The 15,599-nt window shown below is 39.6% G+C and overlaps 1 protein-coding gene across 1 annotated transcript in view; it reads right to left on the bottom strand.

Annotated features, from left to right (window-relative positions):
• Window positions 1–1,124: 1,124 nt before the first annotated feature.
• CLCA1 (chloride channel accessory 1) overlaps window positions 1,125–15,599 on the bottom strand; it is a 34,233-nt gene continuing 19,758 nt past the window's right edge. The window contains exons 7-14 of the mRNA XM_036858619.1: window positions 15,173–15,400; window positions 11,745–11,919; window positions 9,815–9,921; window positions 7,107–7,322; window positions 6,281–6,542; window positions 5,008–5,178; window positions 2,511–2,750; window positions 1,125–1,669 (exon numbers count right to left, since the gene is read on the bottom strand). Coding sequence (XP_036714514.1) covers window positions 1,281–1,669; window positions 2,511–2,750; window positions 5,008–5,178; window positions 6,281–6,542; window positions 7,107–7,322; window positions 9,815–9,921; window positions 11,745–11,919; window positions 15,173–15,400 — 1,788 coding nt within the window. The 3' untranslated portion in view covers window positions 1,125–1,280. The remainder of the gene's footprint in view (window positions 1,670–2,510; window positions 2,751–5,007; window positions 5,179–6,280; window positions 6,543–7,106; window positions 7,323–9,814; window positions 9,922–11,744; window positions 11,920–15,172; window positions 15,401–15,599) is intronic.

Raw genomic sequence — 15,599 nt, 5'->3', positions numbered from 1 at the left:
TGGCCTTGGATATGCTGAAGCTTCCTCTAGTTTTTATTATATATTTACTTCACTCCATTTCTTTATTTTCTTAGTTTTTAAACATGTTTATTGTATGTATCTCTAAGATGCCTCAAATCCTATTTTGAAATCTTTGAATCTTCCTTTAAGGAAAATCGATAAATAAAGAAATAAATTTGGAGTCTATGTAGAAACAGTCTTCTAGATATTTTGTATTCAATCAGAGAGTCACCCGCACTTTAAACTAATTGTGCTAATGAACTGAGAACTTGAAACAACTTTCACAAGAATACTTGCCGTTGGAGGCACTGGAATGTGTGATTAGTCCTTGATGGGAACTGCCGTACTGCTAAGTCTATTTGTCCTTTTTCCTTTTTCTTCTCCTTCCCCTTTCATCTGTCATGACCCTAGCCTCTTCCACCTTTATTTAGTCCTTCATGTAGTCCTCAAAACCTCCCTCCTCCTGATGCTTCTCAAGCGTAGCACTGATTTATCCTCAAATGTTCTTTATTGCCTATAAGGAAAAGGCCAAATCTTGCTCATCTTTTTGTACTCAGGGTCTAGCGTAAGCCTGGAATGTAGTAGTCATCTAATGAACACTTACTGAATGAACCGAATTGCATTACATAAGGTAATGCATATAAGGCATTAGTAGAGCACTTGGCACAAAGTACAAAATAAATGTTTATTTCTCAATCACTTTCCCTTACACCTGGCCTGAACCTACTTGCCTACTTCATGTCCCACCACTGTGGCTTTAGGCATCATCAACTCTTGTAATTGCATGCGTATTATGTACATTTCTATGCCTATGGAGCCCTTACCATGCTGTTATTTCCTTCTACAATGCACTCTCTTTCTTAAATGCATCATCCTTGCCCAAATCTAGTGAAAAGAAAACATAATTCTGGTGATGTTGGTCCAAATCTCCTCTGTAACAAACCATGCCTTTCATATTTAAATAGTTTGACCTGGTTGGGCCTTTCTGGCATCTTTCACATAGAATTACATGTTCTTTTATAACTGGCAAAGCTCCTTAAATCAAATTAAAACATACTTCCATTTATTGATGCAAGCACCCCTACTTTCTACTACTCAAAATCATTAATAAATGAACAATAATTAAACTTTTGGATTTGAATAAGTAGTTTTTATGCATATGTATCTGGTTGTTTAGCATTTTATTTCATTAAATTGCCTCGTACAGGAAGTCTAAAATACATTTTATAAGTTTTTATAATCAAAAAAAAGATGGATGATTTGTTTATTTCGGGGAAAACTCAGCCCAAGGCTACTGATAGCTGTAATTCCCCTAGCCACTTCCACATAATTTTTAAAATGTGAATGCCAGGAATGGTACTGTTGATATTAATATCAGGACAAGGAAGAGAAGGACTAGGTGTCTCTGGAGGAGTCTCTGGGGGAATAAACAAAGATACTTGTGCAATGTTAGAGATTTCTGACTTCAGGTTGACCTTATCAACAGCCTGTACAGCAATGAAGAGATCTGTGCCATTTGTAAAAGTGATGTCTTCTGGTTTAAACACAAAGACTTCCTCTGAGTTGGCCTCCTTTGGGATGAGGTCAGTGGTGTTCACTTTAAGTGAATCATTGAACTTGTCTCTGAGATCAAGAATATTTGTGCTTATTCCAATGATGTACTTGTGAGCTTAAAAAAGAAAGAAAGAGAGAAAAAGGATGTGACTTGTAATTCTCAAGTCTTAAAGAAGTTTTAAAAAATCTGTTAGAAACAATATCACCATCCCATAAAATACCAATAAATAAATGTAAATGACGGTCCATATTTATAAGCATTAGTATCTTCTTTTACATTCTTATTTTTATATCCCGACAGAGTGATAAATATAAAACTGGATCAGGCTTGACTTAAAGCCTAGGTCAGTATTTCTGGCCATAGCACCTGACTGAGAGAGGAGGTTAATTACTGCTTATTATTTTATTATTTGTGCTTCTCAAACTTGACCGTACATACACATCATCCAGGGATCTTAAAATGCAGATTCTGTTTCAGTAGGTCTGGGGTGGGGCCTAAGGTTCCACATTTCTAACAAGCATTCATGTGATGCCCATGCTGCAGTCCACAGACCATACTTTGAGAGGAAAAATCTGGTAGAACCTGAGATTTCTTCCAAAGGACAGCTCTGCTCCATAGATACCTATGATCTTTTCCCAATTCTCTCCAGGAGTCATTACTAAAAATGAGGTTTATTAAAGCAGCCAGCAAGATTGGCAAGATTGCCAAGCAAACGGCTTGGCAAGATTTCAGAAAAAAACTGAGAATTGCCTGTTCCTGGTTGAAACATCTTACACCCCTTTGGGCCAGTTTTTCAGAATCTAAACTTCTCATGTTTAAAAATCTTAAGCTTTCATTTCAGAGGATGTTCAAGATCCCTCCACATGCATCACAACACGCCTGCCTGCCTCACGCCCTCTGCCCCTCTGCTTGGCTGCTAAACTCTTTTACAGGGCCCACACCACATTCAGCTTACCTCTTCCGTGATCATAATCATCCCCAGGAGCCGTCCAAGTCAGATTGATGAGACTGTCCCCTTGGATTTTTGCCTTCAGGTCAGTGATTTTACAAGGCGGAAAGAGATCAGGTATGGGAGCCTTTGGAACATTGGAGGCCACAAATGAACCTCCCGAGGACGTTCTGCTGAAACACACTTGCTTGCCTTGAAGATCATCCTTATTAATTTCAGGTCTTGGTGGATTCCATTTTACTTGACCTGCATTAAAAAATTCCTCAGTGCAAGGTAAACAACACCATGAAATGGCTATACTTCCCTCTGTTTTTTATTGTATTACCCTCTTTCTACTCTTTCCTTCTTTCCTCCCGCACACAAAACTTACTTTAACCATTTGTTATAAAGCTCCCAAATCAGGGGAAAAAAAGCAAAGAGAGAATCACAGTTCTTTATCTCACATATATTTATTTCCTGGATATTTAGTGGAATAGCTTTCATAATTTACTTTTTGTAAATATACTTGTACTGGAATTGTTTCTTTTCCCACCTTTTTGCTATCCTACTCTTAACCTGCCACAGGGTCAGTTTAAATACTACCTCTGCCTTAAACCTTCTCAGACTTCCTCAAGCTATCTCTTCTACCTAGGTAATACTGGGGGTTTCATTGTCTTTCCTATTTATTTCTTAATCGATTATCTGGGCCTTCAAGAATTGCCTTGTTTAATAATTCTGTGCATTTTTCTCTTTCTTCTCCATGTTTGTGTTTTGTCTTTCTTATTAGATTGCAGTTTCTCACAAAATGTTTTATGTTAGGGGTTCTAAAATTGTGTGCTTTTGAAAGACTTGATTTTCTCAATGAATGCATGGAAATCTGGTTCATGTAGCAATCCCAATTTGCTTCACATTCTTGTTGAAAGGTTGTATAAAAGTCATCCTGAAATTCTAAAAATACCCTGGCCTGCTCAATCAGTGGGGTTCTCAGACTCTCTTTTCAATAAAAATATTCTGGAATACCTTAACGTGGCATTACTCTGGTTTTACTTTCTCATAAACTCTTCTTCTTTAGCCCTTATAATCTTTTGTCTATAAAGACAGATTGATCTTTATACCCATTAATCTGGTCTTGGGCAAAGATGAAATGAATACTTTAGCAGGTTTAAGATTAATTCAATTCACCAGTAGAGACTGTCTCTCTTGGTATCAAGGCTCATCAAGGTATAGGGGGAAGAGCATAGCTTCCCAGTGCCAAGTCAGGTGCTATCACTGTTAGTAATGTGGACCAATAACCTCTCTAGCTTCTGTTTCTCCATCTGTAAAATGGGATAATTAGGAGAATGAGCTATATTAATGTAAGTGTAACACTGAGCATAATGCTAGATATAGCAACTATACCAGTCTTCTCCTGACTTCTCTCCCTAACTCAACAAAAAGGGCAAATGAGAATAAAATAAGCTGAAATATGTAAAAGAGCTTTGGAAGCAATGGTGTCTTTTAAAGCATTTTTTCCTATTATCACTTTTGCATGAGGACATACCACACGTCTCAGAATCCTCCCTTTACTGATCACACACTCAAGTAAAGAGGACAGTGTGAAGCTTCTTAGAAGAGCTTTTCTTACTACACACCAGCACTAGGACCAGACCTGTCCAGGACAGAATGGAGATTGATGGAAAACAAGTCCTGGAACCTATCAGACCTGATTCCAGCTCTAGTCCAGGACAAGTGTTCATAACTAAGATTGGTGTGGGTCTGTCTGTTCCTTGGAGTGTAATTTTTCCACTTGCTTACATGTGGGCTCAGTATGCTATCTGTTAATTAGGTTCGTCTACTATTCTCCCTAGTCTGAGCAGGAGAAGAGAGGAGGAAAAGGAGACAGTGGGCTTATGGTGATACTGATGCAGATAACAAGCCCCAAATTGTTATTTTTTGATTCTGTGGAAATGCCTATATCAGTAGAAAGAGCTTTATTATGAAATGTGTTAAGATTTATTTAAAATAATAACAAACATTTATTGAACACTTCTTATTTACCAGCAATAGCTTATTAGATGTATTTTCTTGTTTATTCCTCATAACCATCCCATGAGGTAGTTACCAATATTACCTATTTTACAAGTGAGGCAAATGAAGCACAAGAGATTACCTAAAATACTTTATTTGGTAGAAGCCTGGAATTTGAACCAGGGTGGTCAAAATCTACATTCAGTTTAGTGGTTTTCGACTGGGGGCTATGTTATTACCTAGAGGACAGTGAATGATGTCTGGAGACATTTTTAATTGTCATGACTGTGGGGGCCGCTTCTGATATCTAGTGAATAGAGGCCAGAAATGCTGCTAAACATCCTACAATGCACAGGACTGCCCTTCACAACAAAGAATTATGTGGCCAAAATGTCAATAGTTACCAAGGTTGAGAAACCCCGATTTAATTTTGTACCATTCTCTCCACAGGTTTAGTGGTTTTCACTTGATTCCAAGCCTTTTACTCAAGCCAAGGGTGTTATTATAGATGACTTACCATTCTCGATCCAGCCAGGTATGTACATGGCTCCAATCTGCTGGGGTATCCCCTTCTGAGTGTCTGTATTGACACCTCCCAGAGCCCACACTTTTACACTGTATCTACCATTTGTATCGTAAGCTGTAAAATACCTTGAATAGACACCATCATCCTTAGTAGCATCGGCACCTTGACAGGGAAATGAAGGAATTAATGAATATCCTAAAGGTAACTGGGCACTTGTATATTTCCAACTCATACGTGGATTAAATTTTTTTAAAGCAAAGATAATCCAGTGTTATCTCCAAGAGAGTTTAGGATTTGACTACGTTAAGGATGAGGTATACTTCTTTTCCATGTGTGTGTGTGTGTGTGTGTATGTGTGTGTGTGTAATTTCATATGTGTACATCTTGTCTTCCTGAATTGTTGTCTTTTTTTTGAACTCAGAGATCAATCATGTGCCTCTGTTACATCCAGCATAGCACAAGGTAACTACTCAGTACGTATCTGTTGAACTGAATTCAATTACTATATGTTACTGGTGAGAAAAAAAAAGTTATATGATTTTTTTTTTAATTTATGGCTTTTTGCCAGGGTAGATTTAGGAGGGAAATTCATTTACAGAATTTGTTTTAATAAGGTTACTTGTTTCACAGTAGTCAAGTTCCTTCTAAAAATAAATGTAGAATTTTCTTTTTCTCTCCCTGTTTGACTTCTTAAATATAAAAATAATAGGTAGAATTTTCCCTTTGGGTGCAGGATAATATAGAATCTACATAGATATGGGGGTCACATATAACTATACTTTAATCCAACTCTGCTGCTTTTTAAATGTGAAAGCCTATTTCTTCATCTGTAATGTAGGGATAATATCTCCAAAGTGTGTGGTGAAGATAAAAAATGAAGATCTATCTATCTATCTATCTATCTATCTATCTATCTATCTATCTATCCATCTGTCTAATCTTCACACAAACTCCTAACACAAAATATCTATTAATTTTCCTTCTTCACCTTCTTCACCTTTTGGGGGGTGTGGAATACCCACTGACAACTCCCTAGAGTTGTCCTGAGACTTCGGGGCTTTACAAAAGCTAAAGGTAGTCCCTTCCTCATGTTTTCCAACAATTTGAAATATAGGAATTGTGGGGTGGCAGAAAGCTCCCCCAACCAGAATCCCAGTGCTGGACTTCCTGCTTCTAACTGTCCTCACCACAACTTGTCCTCCTGCTGTTCCCTGGTTGCTTCTTGGAAAAGAAAGATATGTTCTTCAATTTCTTGGGTGGTTACCTGCTCCACTGTCCAGTAATTCCAAAGTAACTGTTTTTCCATTCACTGATTCTATCAGGGCTGTGACCTTGGCCCTGAGAATTGGCAAGGCTCCTTGGTGAATCTTTGCATAAACTACCATAGGGCTAGGGAATTTGCCTGTGTCTTTGTTCATTTTAGAGGTCACTGTAACTGGAGGCAAGGTACCACTTGATGCACGGGAGGTGACAGTCAAAGTCAGGGTTTGTGACCTTGCTTGTAGGCTGTATTTCCAAATGCCGACCTAGCCAAAAAAAAAAAAAATGGAGACATTTCCACTTAATAACTTTAAGTGACACAGACCTGACTTCAATGCCACCTATAGGAAGAGCCCATCTAATACAAGTACATTACAAGTATATCTAAGAAGATTTTTGATACTCTCTCAGCCAAGGGAAACTTTGGTATGTTTGGACTAACTACATGGTTCTATTGCCAAGAAAATCCTAGTTGGGAAAAATGAGGTCTGAAAGTTGTGTCCTTATTATAGCCTTGGTTTCTCAAGAGCAGGATCAAATCGATAGATTCCTGAGGTAGAGGAAATAGTTTTCATGATGCCAAAGCTCTAGCTTCTGTGTAATTTGAAGGTTCTCCTTTTAGTACCTGGAGAAAATATCACCAACTTCCTTTTTCTTGACTTGCTGTCATACTGAGTGATTTCCACTGGATGGAGATTTTTCCTTGTTCTCTCTTTCATTCAATACTGACTCTTTTTTTAGCAACCACCCTCATTTAAAAAGCTACAATTATTCTGTAAAAATTTTATATTCTTATCAAGTTGTGAGAAGGAAAAAAGATGAGTCCATACCTTGGCAGTGCCTGGGATTTGGAGGTAGGCCATTTTGATGTGTGTGTCCACTAAAAAGCCATCTTGTTTCTTTCCGCTGGGATCCCAGAGAAGGATTTGGGGAGTGTCAGTTGTCCAGGTGATGAGAAACAAAGTGTCTTTCCCCACAGTACTGTCCACAATCACCGTGCCATTCAACCACTGACTGTTCTGGAGGGTTAATCCCCTGCTCTCAAGCTGTTAAGAAAAACAACTCTTTACTTTCTGGAGAATACAGCTCCCATCACATAGTCTCTTCCATTCTGTCTCCAACTCTCAGTTATCCCATTAAAAAGCCTTCAGTGATGCCTGAGTCCTTGGTTTGATATTTACGACCTATTATGATCCAATTCTAAATTACTTTTCCAGACTTAGCTTCCATAATGTTGACTCCTACACCCAAACCAGACCACTTCCCCACGTGATACTCATGAATCCCTGACTCTCTGACTATCATACTCTCTGCTTTTCCTGGAAGTCTGTACATTCATGTCCATTTGTCTAAGCCTTACCTACCCTTCAAAATTCAATTCAAAAGTCACTTTCTCCATGAAGCTTTCTCTGATGTCCATCTCACTTACTGTGGAGAATAATCTCTCCCTCCTTTGATCTCCCATAGAATCTTGTTTCAATCAATCCTTTGACGTCCTCACATTGTGTTTTGCTTTATACCTACTGGTGTACACATCTCATCTCACTACTAGACTATAAACCCTTAAGGAGACTAACTAGGACTTATTTTCGCCCACATATGGATTGTTTGAATTGCAAATAACTAATTCGTGGGTGAATTATTACTGCAGTCCTTGTGAAGATAAATGAAATAAATCAATGGCCAAGGCTGATTCGTTGTCTGAAGTAGAATGAAGGAGCTGTGGAGCAGGGGTTGAGGTAGGGTAGGGCTAACCAGACTTTGTCAAAATGTGATTTTTGAGGATTATCTCCTAGATAATTATTTATGGCCCTTAAATTGATATCCATTAGAAGATAGGGTGGCCTAGTCATGGAGCCAGACTTTCTAGTTTTGTATGTATATTATGATCTGGGATGTAAAGAAAGCTAGGGGCCCTTAGATATGATTTTTATGGCAGGTGGGTAAATGAGTCCTGCTCATGTCTCTATCTTTCTCCCTTTTAGGTTTCTTTTTTTTTTTTTTTTTTTTTTTTTAAATTATTTATTTATTTATTTATTTATTTATGGCTGTGTTGGGTCTTCGTTTCTGTGTGAGGGCTTTCTCTAGTTGCGGCAAGTGGGGGCCACTCTTCATCGCGATGCGCGGGCCTCTCACTATCGCGGCCTCTCTTGTTGCGGAGCACAGGCTCCAGACGCGCAGGCTCAGCAATTGTGGCTCACGGGCCTAGTCGCTCCGCGGCATGTGGGATCTTCCCAGACCATGGCTCGAACCCGTGTCCCCTGCATTGGCAGGCAGATTCTCAACCACTGCGCCACCAGGGAAGCCCTAGGTTTCTTAAATATAAAAATAATGGGCAGAAACTGCCTGGCTGTAAACTTGCCCTTTCATCACTTTAATTACTTTTCTAAGACACATTCCTCCCACGTCCAAACCGGGTTCTTGGGTTTAATATTCTAAATCTGAACTAAGATAACCCAAATGAGTATAATTGCTGTCTTCTTTGACTGAATAAATGCTATATCAATAGACTAGAAAGGCTATTGTTTTGAAATCTGTCATTATTTGGCTTTTTAAATTTTTTTTATTGGAGTATAGTTGATTTACAATGCTGTGTTAGTTTCAGGTGTACAGCAAAGTGAATCAGTTATACATATACATATATCCACTCTTTTTTAGATTCTTTTCCCATATAGGCCATTAAAGAGTACTGAGTAGAGTTCCCTGTGCTATATATTAGGTCATTATTTGGCTTTGACACTACATTATCCCTTTACTTTTATTCACAATAAAAGTTACAACTCACACAAGTGTGATGCTGATTGTTCACTCTCTCTAGTTTAAAGATTCATGTGAATAACTTTTACAACTATTAGAGAAGAGCATTTAAAAATATATTTGTCCTTTTTTTATTGTCCCAAGACTTTTGAAAGAAAATTTGGTTTTCTTGAAATTTTATAAGCAGAAGGGCCCGTAGAAGTTTTCTGGTTCATCTCTGGCTGAGAAGCTGAAGCTCAGAGAAGTAAAGTTCTTTGCCTGTGATCACAGTTAATGGCAGACCCATGAACAGGATCCAGGTGTCTGGACTGACAACATGGGCTTTTCACAGTACAAATCACTTTCCATCCATTATATGAAAATCTTGGCAAATATCAGGGATTTGAGGTAATGGAAAAATAGACCAAGTAATCCCTGAACAGTTGTCCCAGAAAATTTATACTGAGATGATCTACTCTGAAGAAAATTCTGAGCCAATTATATTGCTATGTGTGCTTATTAACAGATGTTAAAAAAGAATTCCTGGACCCACTATATTTTATGTTGATGGTTTCTAAGAGGAAGTCACTTAGTATTGTTTCCAAACAAGAAACACTAATTGCCTTGTTTAAATGAATAGTGTTGCATTTTAGGAATAATGTCTAATATCAGGCTGAAACGTCTATTTTAATTTTAATTCATTACTAGAAGAATGTAGAACTTAAAACTTTTAACCATTAAACTCCCCATCTTGGCTATGGTTATTTATAAATATGAAAAACCAAGGAGGAAGAACTCTGACCTGGATGGAACGCTGGGAGACAGCTCCGTTTCCTGATGAAAGGGCCCCAAAAGCATCCATGAGGCCATTGTTCTGAACCTGATCTGAAGCATATGTCTGTAAACCTCCTAAAATGCAATTACATTATCAGAAGTTATTTTCTAGAAAACAAGTATTTGCAACATTTTAGATATTGTTAAGATAACAAAATACATATTATATTGTGTTATTAAAGTACTAATAGATTAACATTAGATAGGTGTCCAGATTAACTCAGAAGCTGATACTAACTTTTTAATCCTATTAAATAGTAGCTTCAGCAACATAGTCATTTGGCCACTTCAGCTCTCTGCAAAGCAGTCAAGAATCTCCGACAGACCAAAACTAGTAACATAAATCTCGTGTTTTAAAGGTCATGCACTTTCATATGAGTCATTAAGCCTTACTGCAAGTGTATTGATTTATTCTTATTTAAGACATAATCTTAGCAAGCTTGACTTTCAAGTTTTCTTCTAAATCAGAAAGAGAAATATGTATGTTACAACAGTAAGAAATAACAACTGACAGGGGACAGTTATAGAAAAGTATTATGTGTAGTAAACAGGAGATGATATACCAGGCCATGTAGTCTTGAGCTATTTAGAATAGGTGTAACTGAGATAGTTGATGTGAAAGCACTTTTAAACTGTTAATGACATCCAAAATCTAAGGAGAGTATTTTGGTCATCCTACTGGTACTTCACCCAGATCCCCTTATCTAGGCTAGCACATCTCTCCCCAGCTGCTCTAAGTGATAGATTAATGGCATATAGCTGCCTCCTATTCAAGAAAATTGCTTTACCTAATGGGGCCACCCTAGCTAAAGACATAACATGCCCCCTTACCCCTGCCCTGCCCTGACAGTCTATAACCACTGACTGATGGACACAGTGGTACAAAAGGTCAGCCTTCTCTTTCAATATTGTACCAAATCTGTGATGCAATTCCAGATCCAGAGCCCCCTGTGGCACCAGGCTTTGGCTAGCCTCTAATTTCACATCTGTGCTTAGCTTCTTCCCCTCCCTGATCTTACTCCCTACTCTCCCTTTCTCCTGAGAGCTCTCCCTCTATAAATCACATGCACTTAAATCCTTTTCTCAGGCTCTGCTTCTAGGAAACCCAGCCTAAGACAGGTAGTATTAGGAGCAAACAGTTCTGTCATTTTATCTGGCTTAGATGGCAACTCAGCATAGTAATTGATATCCATAATGCTGGCTCTAAGTTAAAAAAAATTAAAAAAATAAAAACCTACTCTGCTGAAGAAGCCAGGTTCAGATGGGATAATTTTAACCATATGTGTATGGAAGGTAGAAGCACAATATATGAATGTTTTACAAAGAAACTGCATTATATTCTATATTTTCAGAGTGACCTTCTGTTTAGTTCAGCAGGCCCTTTGCCCTTCCCCTGCTATTTCTTGTTCAAGCCCCAATTCGGATGTCACCTTCCTGTAAACTCCTTCTTCCCCAGATAAAGTCTAGGCTCCCTTCTTTGTGCTCATTGTACCCTCTGTTACTAATAGAGCACTTGTATCATAGTATTATATACTGAGTGGCTTGTCGTCTGTGTCCCCTGGGTCTCTTGGCCAGCTGCCAACTGGAAGTGAGCGGTTCCTGGCTAACCGATTAGATTCTTTCCAGTCCTTATAAAGTGGCTGGGAAGAGAGTCCCAAGTTCTCCCTAGAGTGCTGTGCTGGTCCCATCTTCTCCAGACTGCCCTAATCCTAGAACCAAGGCTTTAAAATAAATGAGTGGAGTCAGTTCTAAAAGTCATTTGGGGGTAAAGGCAGCTAGTTAGTCCATAAGGTAACCCCATCTGTCCCTATCCCACCCTTCCCCTACTCCCCAGTGCACTGGAGCTCACAGTCCAGTGGAAGAGAAAATACAGTAGGACTCAGCAGGTCATCCTTCACCTGTCATTTTAGACAGCTCCTCTAGTTCCTGTGCTGCAGATGGCCCTAGGGCGACTGTATGGATGATGACTCCGCTTTGTTTCACCTCATTAAAGCATGAGCTTATAGTGTTGTCCTCCCCATCGGTCAGTAACACGATTTCAGATCCATCTGTTGGGTATTTCTTCCTAATCACCTAAGGACATAATTCAGGCATGAGTTGTCATACTCAGGGTAGCCAACGTGTTTGGGAAAACTGCAGTTAAAGGGAATGAGAAGAGAAATTCCAGAGGGAATAAACAAAAGTGTCTAGGAATGGTCAAATATCTCTCTGTCTTGCAATGATACAAGACCATGGAACTTGACAATGGTCTTTTCTCTGGGTTAGCCTGTTGCAGAGAAGGCTCAATAAGGTGGGATGCAGTCAGTTCCAGGGATGGAAGCACTAAGCAGAAAAGAAGGTTTTTCTAGTTTCTTTCACATGATCTCTCCTTGACAGGCTTTCAGAGGTTCCCAGATGCCTTCAGAAACTACCCTCATTTAATGGGGATAATACTGAGGACTAATATATTACTATAATAATATTAGACTCGGGGCAGATTTTAGCTTGTATGATATTCACCAGTCTTACCTTAAGCTGTTTATGGCTGGCCTTGGTTCTGATTAGTCAGTCCCCAGGTCACATGAGTTATTAAAAATTTTAATATCCCCTATGATTAAAGCAAAACATTTTGTTCCTATTAATCCCCAGTTCCTAGTTGTCCTATGACACCTATGTCTCAACTATTCCTGGTAGACACAGCTTTTTACATGGTATAGAGAGCATATGCTTTATGCCAATGTTGGATAAGATTATGATAGAAGGAAAATTAGATTAAATAATAATGTTTATGAAGAGGAAGGCAAGAGTTCACTCTTCCCTTAAAAAGAGTGGAAGGGAGACCCAGAAGTAGAGGAAACAAGTAATCAAACCTAAGTAACTCCCCTCTCTGGACCAGACTCTCAGGAAAGGAAGGCTCTCTTAAGTAGGTTGAAAGGGAAGCTGAGATCAGAGGAGACTTCCACCCCACTTCTTTTGAGAGGGGGCTGCCCCACAAGGGAAGAGAGCAGAACTGTGATTGCTGCCATGTGAAGAATTCTGGAGCCCAGGAGCCTGTCAGCTGTGGCTGTAGCCTCAGTCTGACCAAGGTGCAGGGCCTGAGAGGCCAGAGAAAGGGCTCAGTTTGGATTCCCTTGTCCCACTCCCCATCACTGCTATGTGTCATGGAAAACATGCAGAAATCTCCATGTATCCATAGGGGAAATGGACGGCAGCTGACTTGAGAGTTGGCAGGCAAGAAGACAGTTTATCTTGGCATAGAGGCTGAGGGGTGTACAGCCTCCCAAGGGCTGGATGCAGGACATGGGGGTGCTCAGGGATCTGCTCCAACAGTGAGAGCCAGAGTGTGGTGAGTCAGCTGGGGAAGACCAATGGGCCCTGATCAAGCTAAGAAAACAAGCAAAGCCCAGTGGCCACAGCTCAACCGATACCACTGCCAGACCTGACCAGGGTCCTGCCCCAGGGACTAGTGGGGAAATTGAGACAGTGCAGGATCCAAGGCCCTTTACCTCATCACCCTGAAGTCACACACAATCTCCTCCCACCCCATACCCGGGCTCTGTTGGGCATGAGGAGCATCTAAATTCCAACTGTGTTCCTCACATACTCTCTCACACCATCGGAGTGGAAAATACAGAACCAGAAGTTCCCTCTTCACCACCAGGCCATCTGGCATTAGTCATTTCCCCTCAGGTTTTGTATAGCAGGAGTTTAGTATGACATGTCAGTTTCCCTCCCTTACTTGCTTCTTTAATCAAAGCATGGGTGAGTGGCAGAAGCAAGAGAACCCAAGTGCACAGGTATCTGGAGAAGGGTTTTGCAGCTGACTGCGTACACAATAAAAACCACTTTTAGGGAACTGACCTTCAAAGTGGAATAAAAGGGCCAGAGGGACAGACTGCATAAGGGAATGGTTGAGTCTGCTGTCAACATGAAACAGTGTGAGCTGAAAACTAAATGTTCCTGCTGCTGCCTTGGAAATCAGGAACAGCCCCATTGATGTGTTACACCCCAAGCAGACAGAGGGAAGACTTTCCCAAGACACTGCCTAGATTCTGAGACCTTAGACCAGCCAGCTTCCTTCAGCCTCTTATTCTTTATTTCATGGACCTAAATAGCCTCTAAATAAATATAGAAGATTCTATTCTATATTTGGAGCATTTAAGCATCAGGTGTAATCAAATAACTCAATTTAATTTTTTTTATTGAGAACCTCCTATAGAAAAGATATTGTGCCAGCAGCCTGGGAAGTTAAAAGATAATTCCTATCTCTGAAGAAGTTTTGTTTGAGCAAAGGACATGACAGGAAATAAGACAGAAGAGTCAAAAGTCGTAAGAGATGTTTTAAAAAAAAATAGAAAAAAGTTCATAGGATTCAGAAGGAGAAACTCTGTACAGTTGAAATGATCAGGAAAGATGTCAAGAAGTAGTAGTGTCTATGACGATGTGTGAAGAATGAGTGTGATTTGAGGTACAAAGGACGAGGAGAAATTACTCTAGATGGGGAGCTGGCCCAGCAAAGGTGTGGAAGCTGGCTGGCAAGGGCAGGTGATCTAATTTGCTTAAACATAGAATATCTGGGAGAGACTCCTGAGTACTTGAGCCTGGAAAGGTAGGTAGGGGCTATATTATAAAAGAACTTAAATATTAGTTAGAGAAATTTTACTTAGTTTTGTTGAAAATGGGGAGAGATTGATGTCTAAGTAGAGGGATGACATGACTGGATGATCAGATGGGATCTTTGGATACACCCCCAATACAATTAGAGTTACAGTTCCTAAGTCCTCCTATTTCAGTAAATACACTTTTTTTTTTCCCAAAAAGGAGGTCCTATATACCCAGAAGTTTGGAATGTTAAGCTACCTCAATATTTAACCATAACTCAGAGTTGACTTTTTTCTTCATAGAAGATAACCTCTTAGATCCCTGTGTACCTTTCTTCATAGCAGTCATTAGTGTATGATTATACACTTATTTATGTGACTATGTAGTTAATGAATCTCCCCCCAATAAGATTATAAGCTCCACGACAGCAGGTGTGGTATGTTTGGCCCTCGTGGTATTCTTAATGCGTATCACAGTGCCCGGCATGTAGAAGTAACACCACGAATGTTTCAAAGGCATGCAGAAAAGCATGAATGCACAGATGCAGAAAAACACAAAAGCATGAATGAATTAGTTAACAATAGCTTTGGGGGCCTATGTTGTTGCATCATTTGAACCATTGCTCTGCAATTGGTTGTCTAATTCAACTAGACACTAGGCATGCATGGAAACACTGGAAAGGGGAATTTCTTAGGAGACATAAATTGTAAACATTGGCAAACTATGATAGGGCAACTTGTCTCACAGTAAATGCTGATTGAATCCCAGAGCAGATGGACGTTCCTCCTGAGGCCGCTGTGGGTAAGCTTCTGGTAAGTGTGTCTCTTTCAGTGGCACTGTTTATCTGTACAAGTTCACTTTTTACATAGGCAGCACTGTCAAACGTCACCATCCCAACCCAGGACCCTTGCTCAACCGTCTGCAGAAGGAAAAGTTTGCCTGCTTGATTCAGTCGTTTAAGGCGGTCACCAATCTGAATGGAGAAGCAGAAGAAAAGCAGTCAGGTTGGGTTTAGATGGGCAGACTAAAAACAGAACAGGCTAGAGTGAATTTGGAAGTGGCTGCCTCAATGTAGAGTAAATGACAATAAGCTTACTCAAGGCATATCCTTCTATGGAGGAAAATTTCTCCTTTATATTTAGTAGTATCTTTGGATAGGATTATTTTGTATA

The sequence above is a fragment of the Balaenoptera musculus genome, chromosome 1 (assembly GCF_009873245.2).
Source record: "Balaenoptera musculus isolate JJ_BM4_2016_0621 chromosome 1, mBalMus1.pri.v3, whole genome shotgun sequence".
Lineage (NCBI taxonomy): Eukaryota > Metazoa > Chordata > Mammalia > Artiodactyla > Balaenopteridae > Balaenoptera > Balaenoptera musculus.
This window is presented reverse-complemented; position numbering and strand designations above follow the sequence as displayed.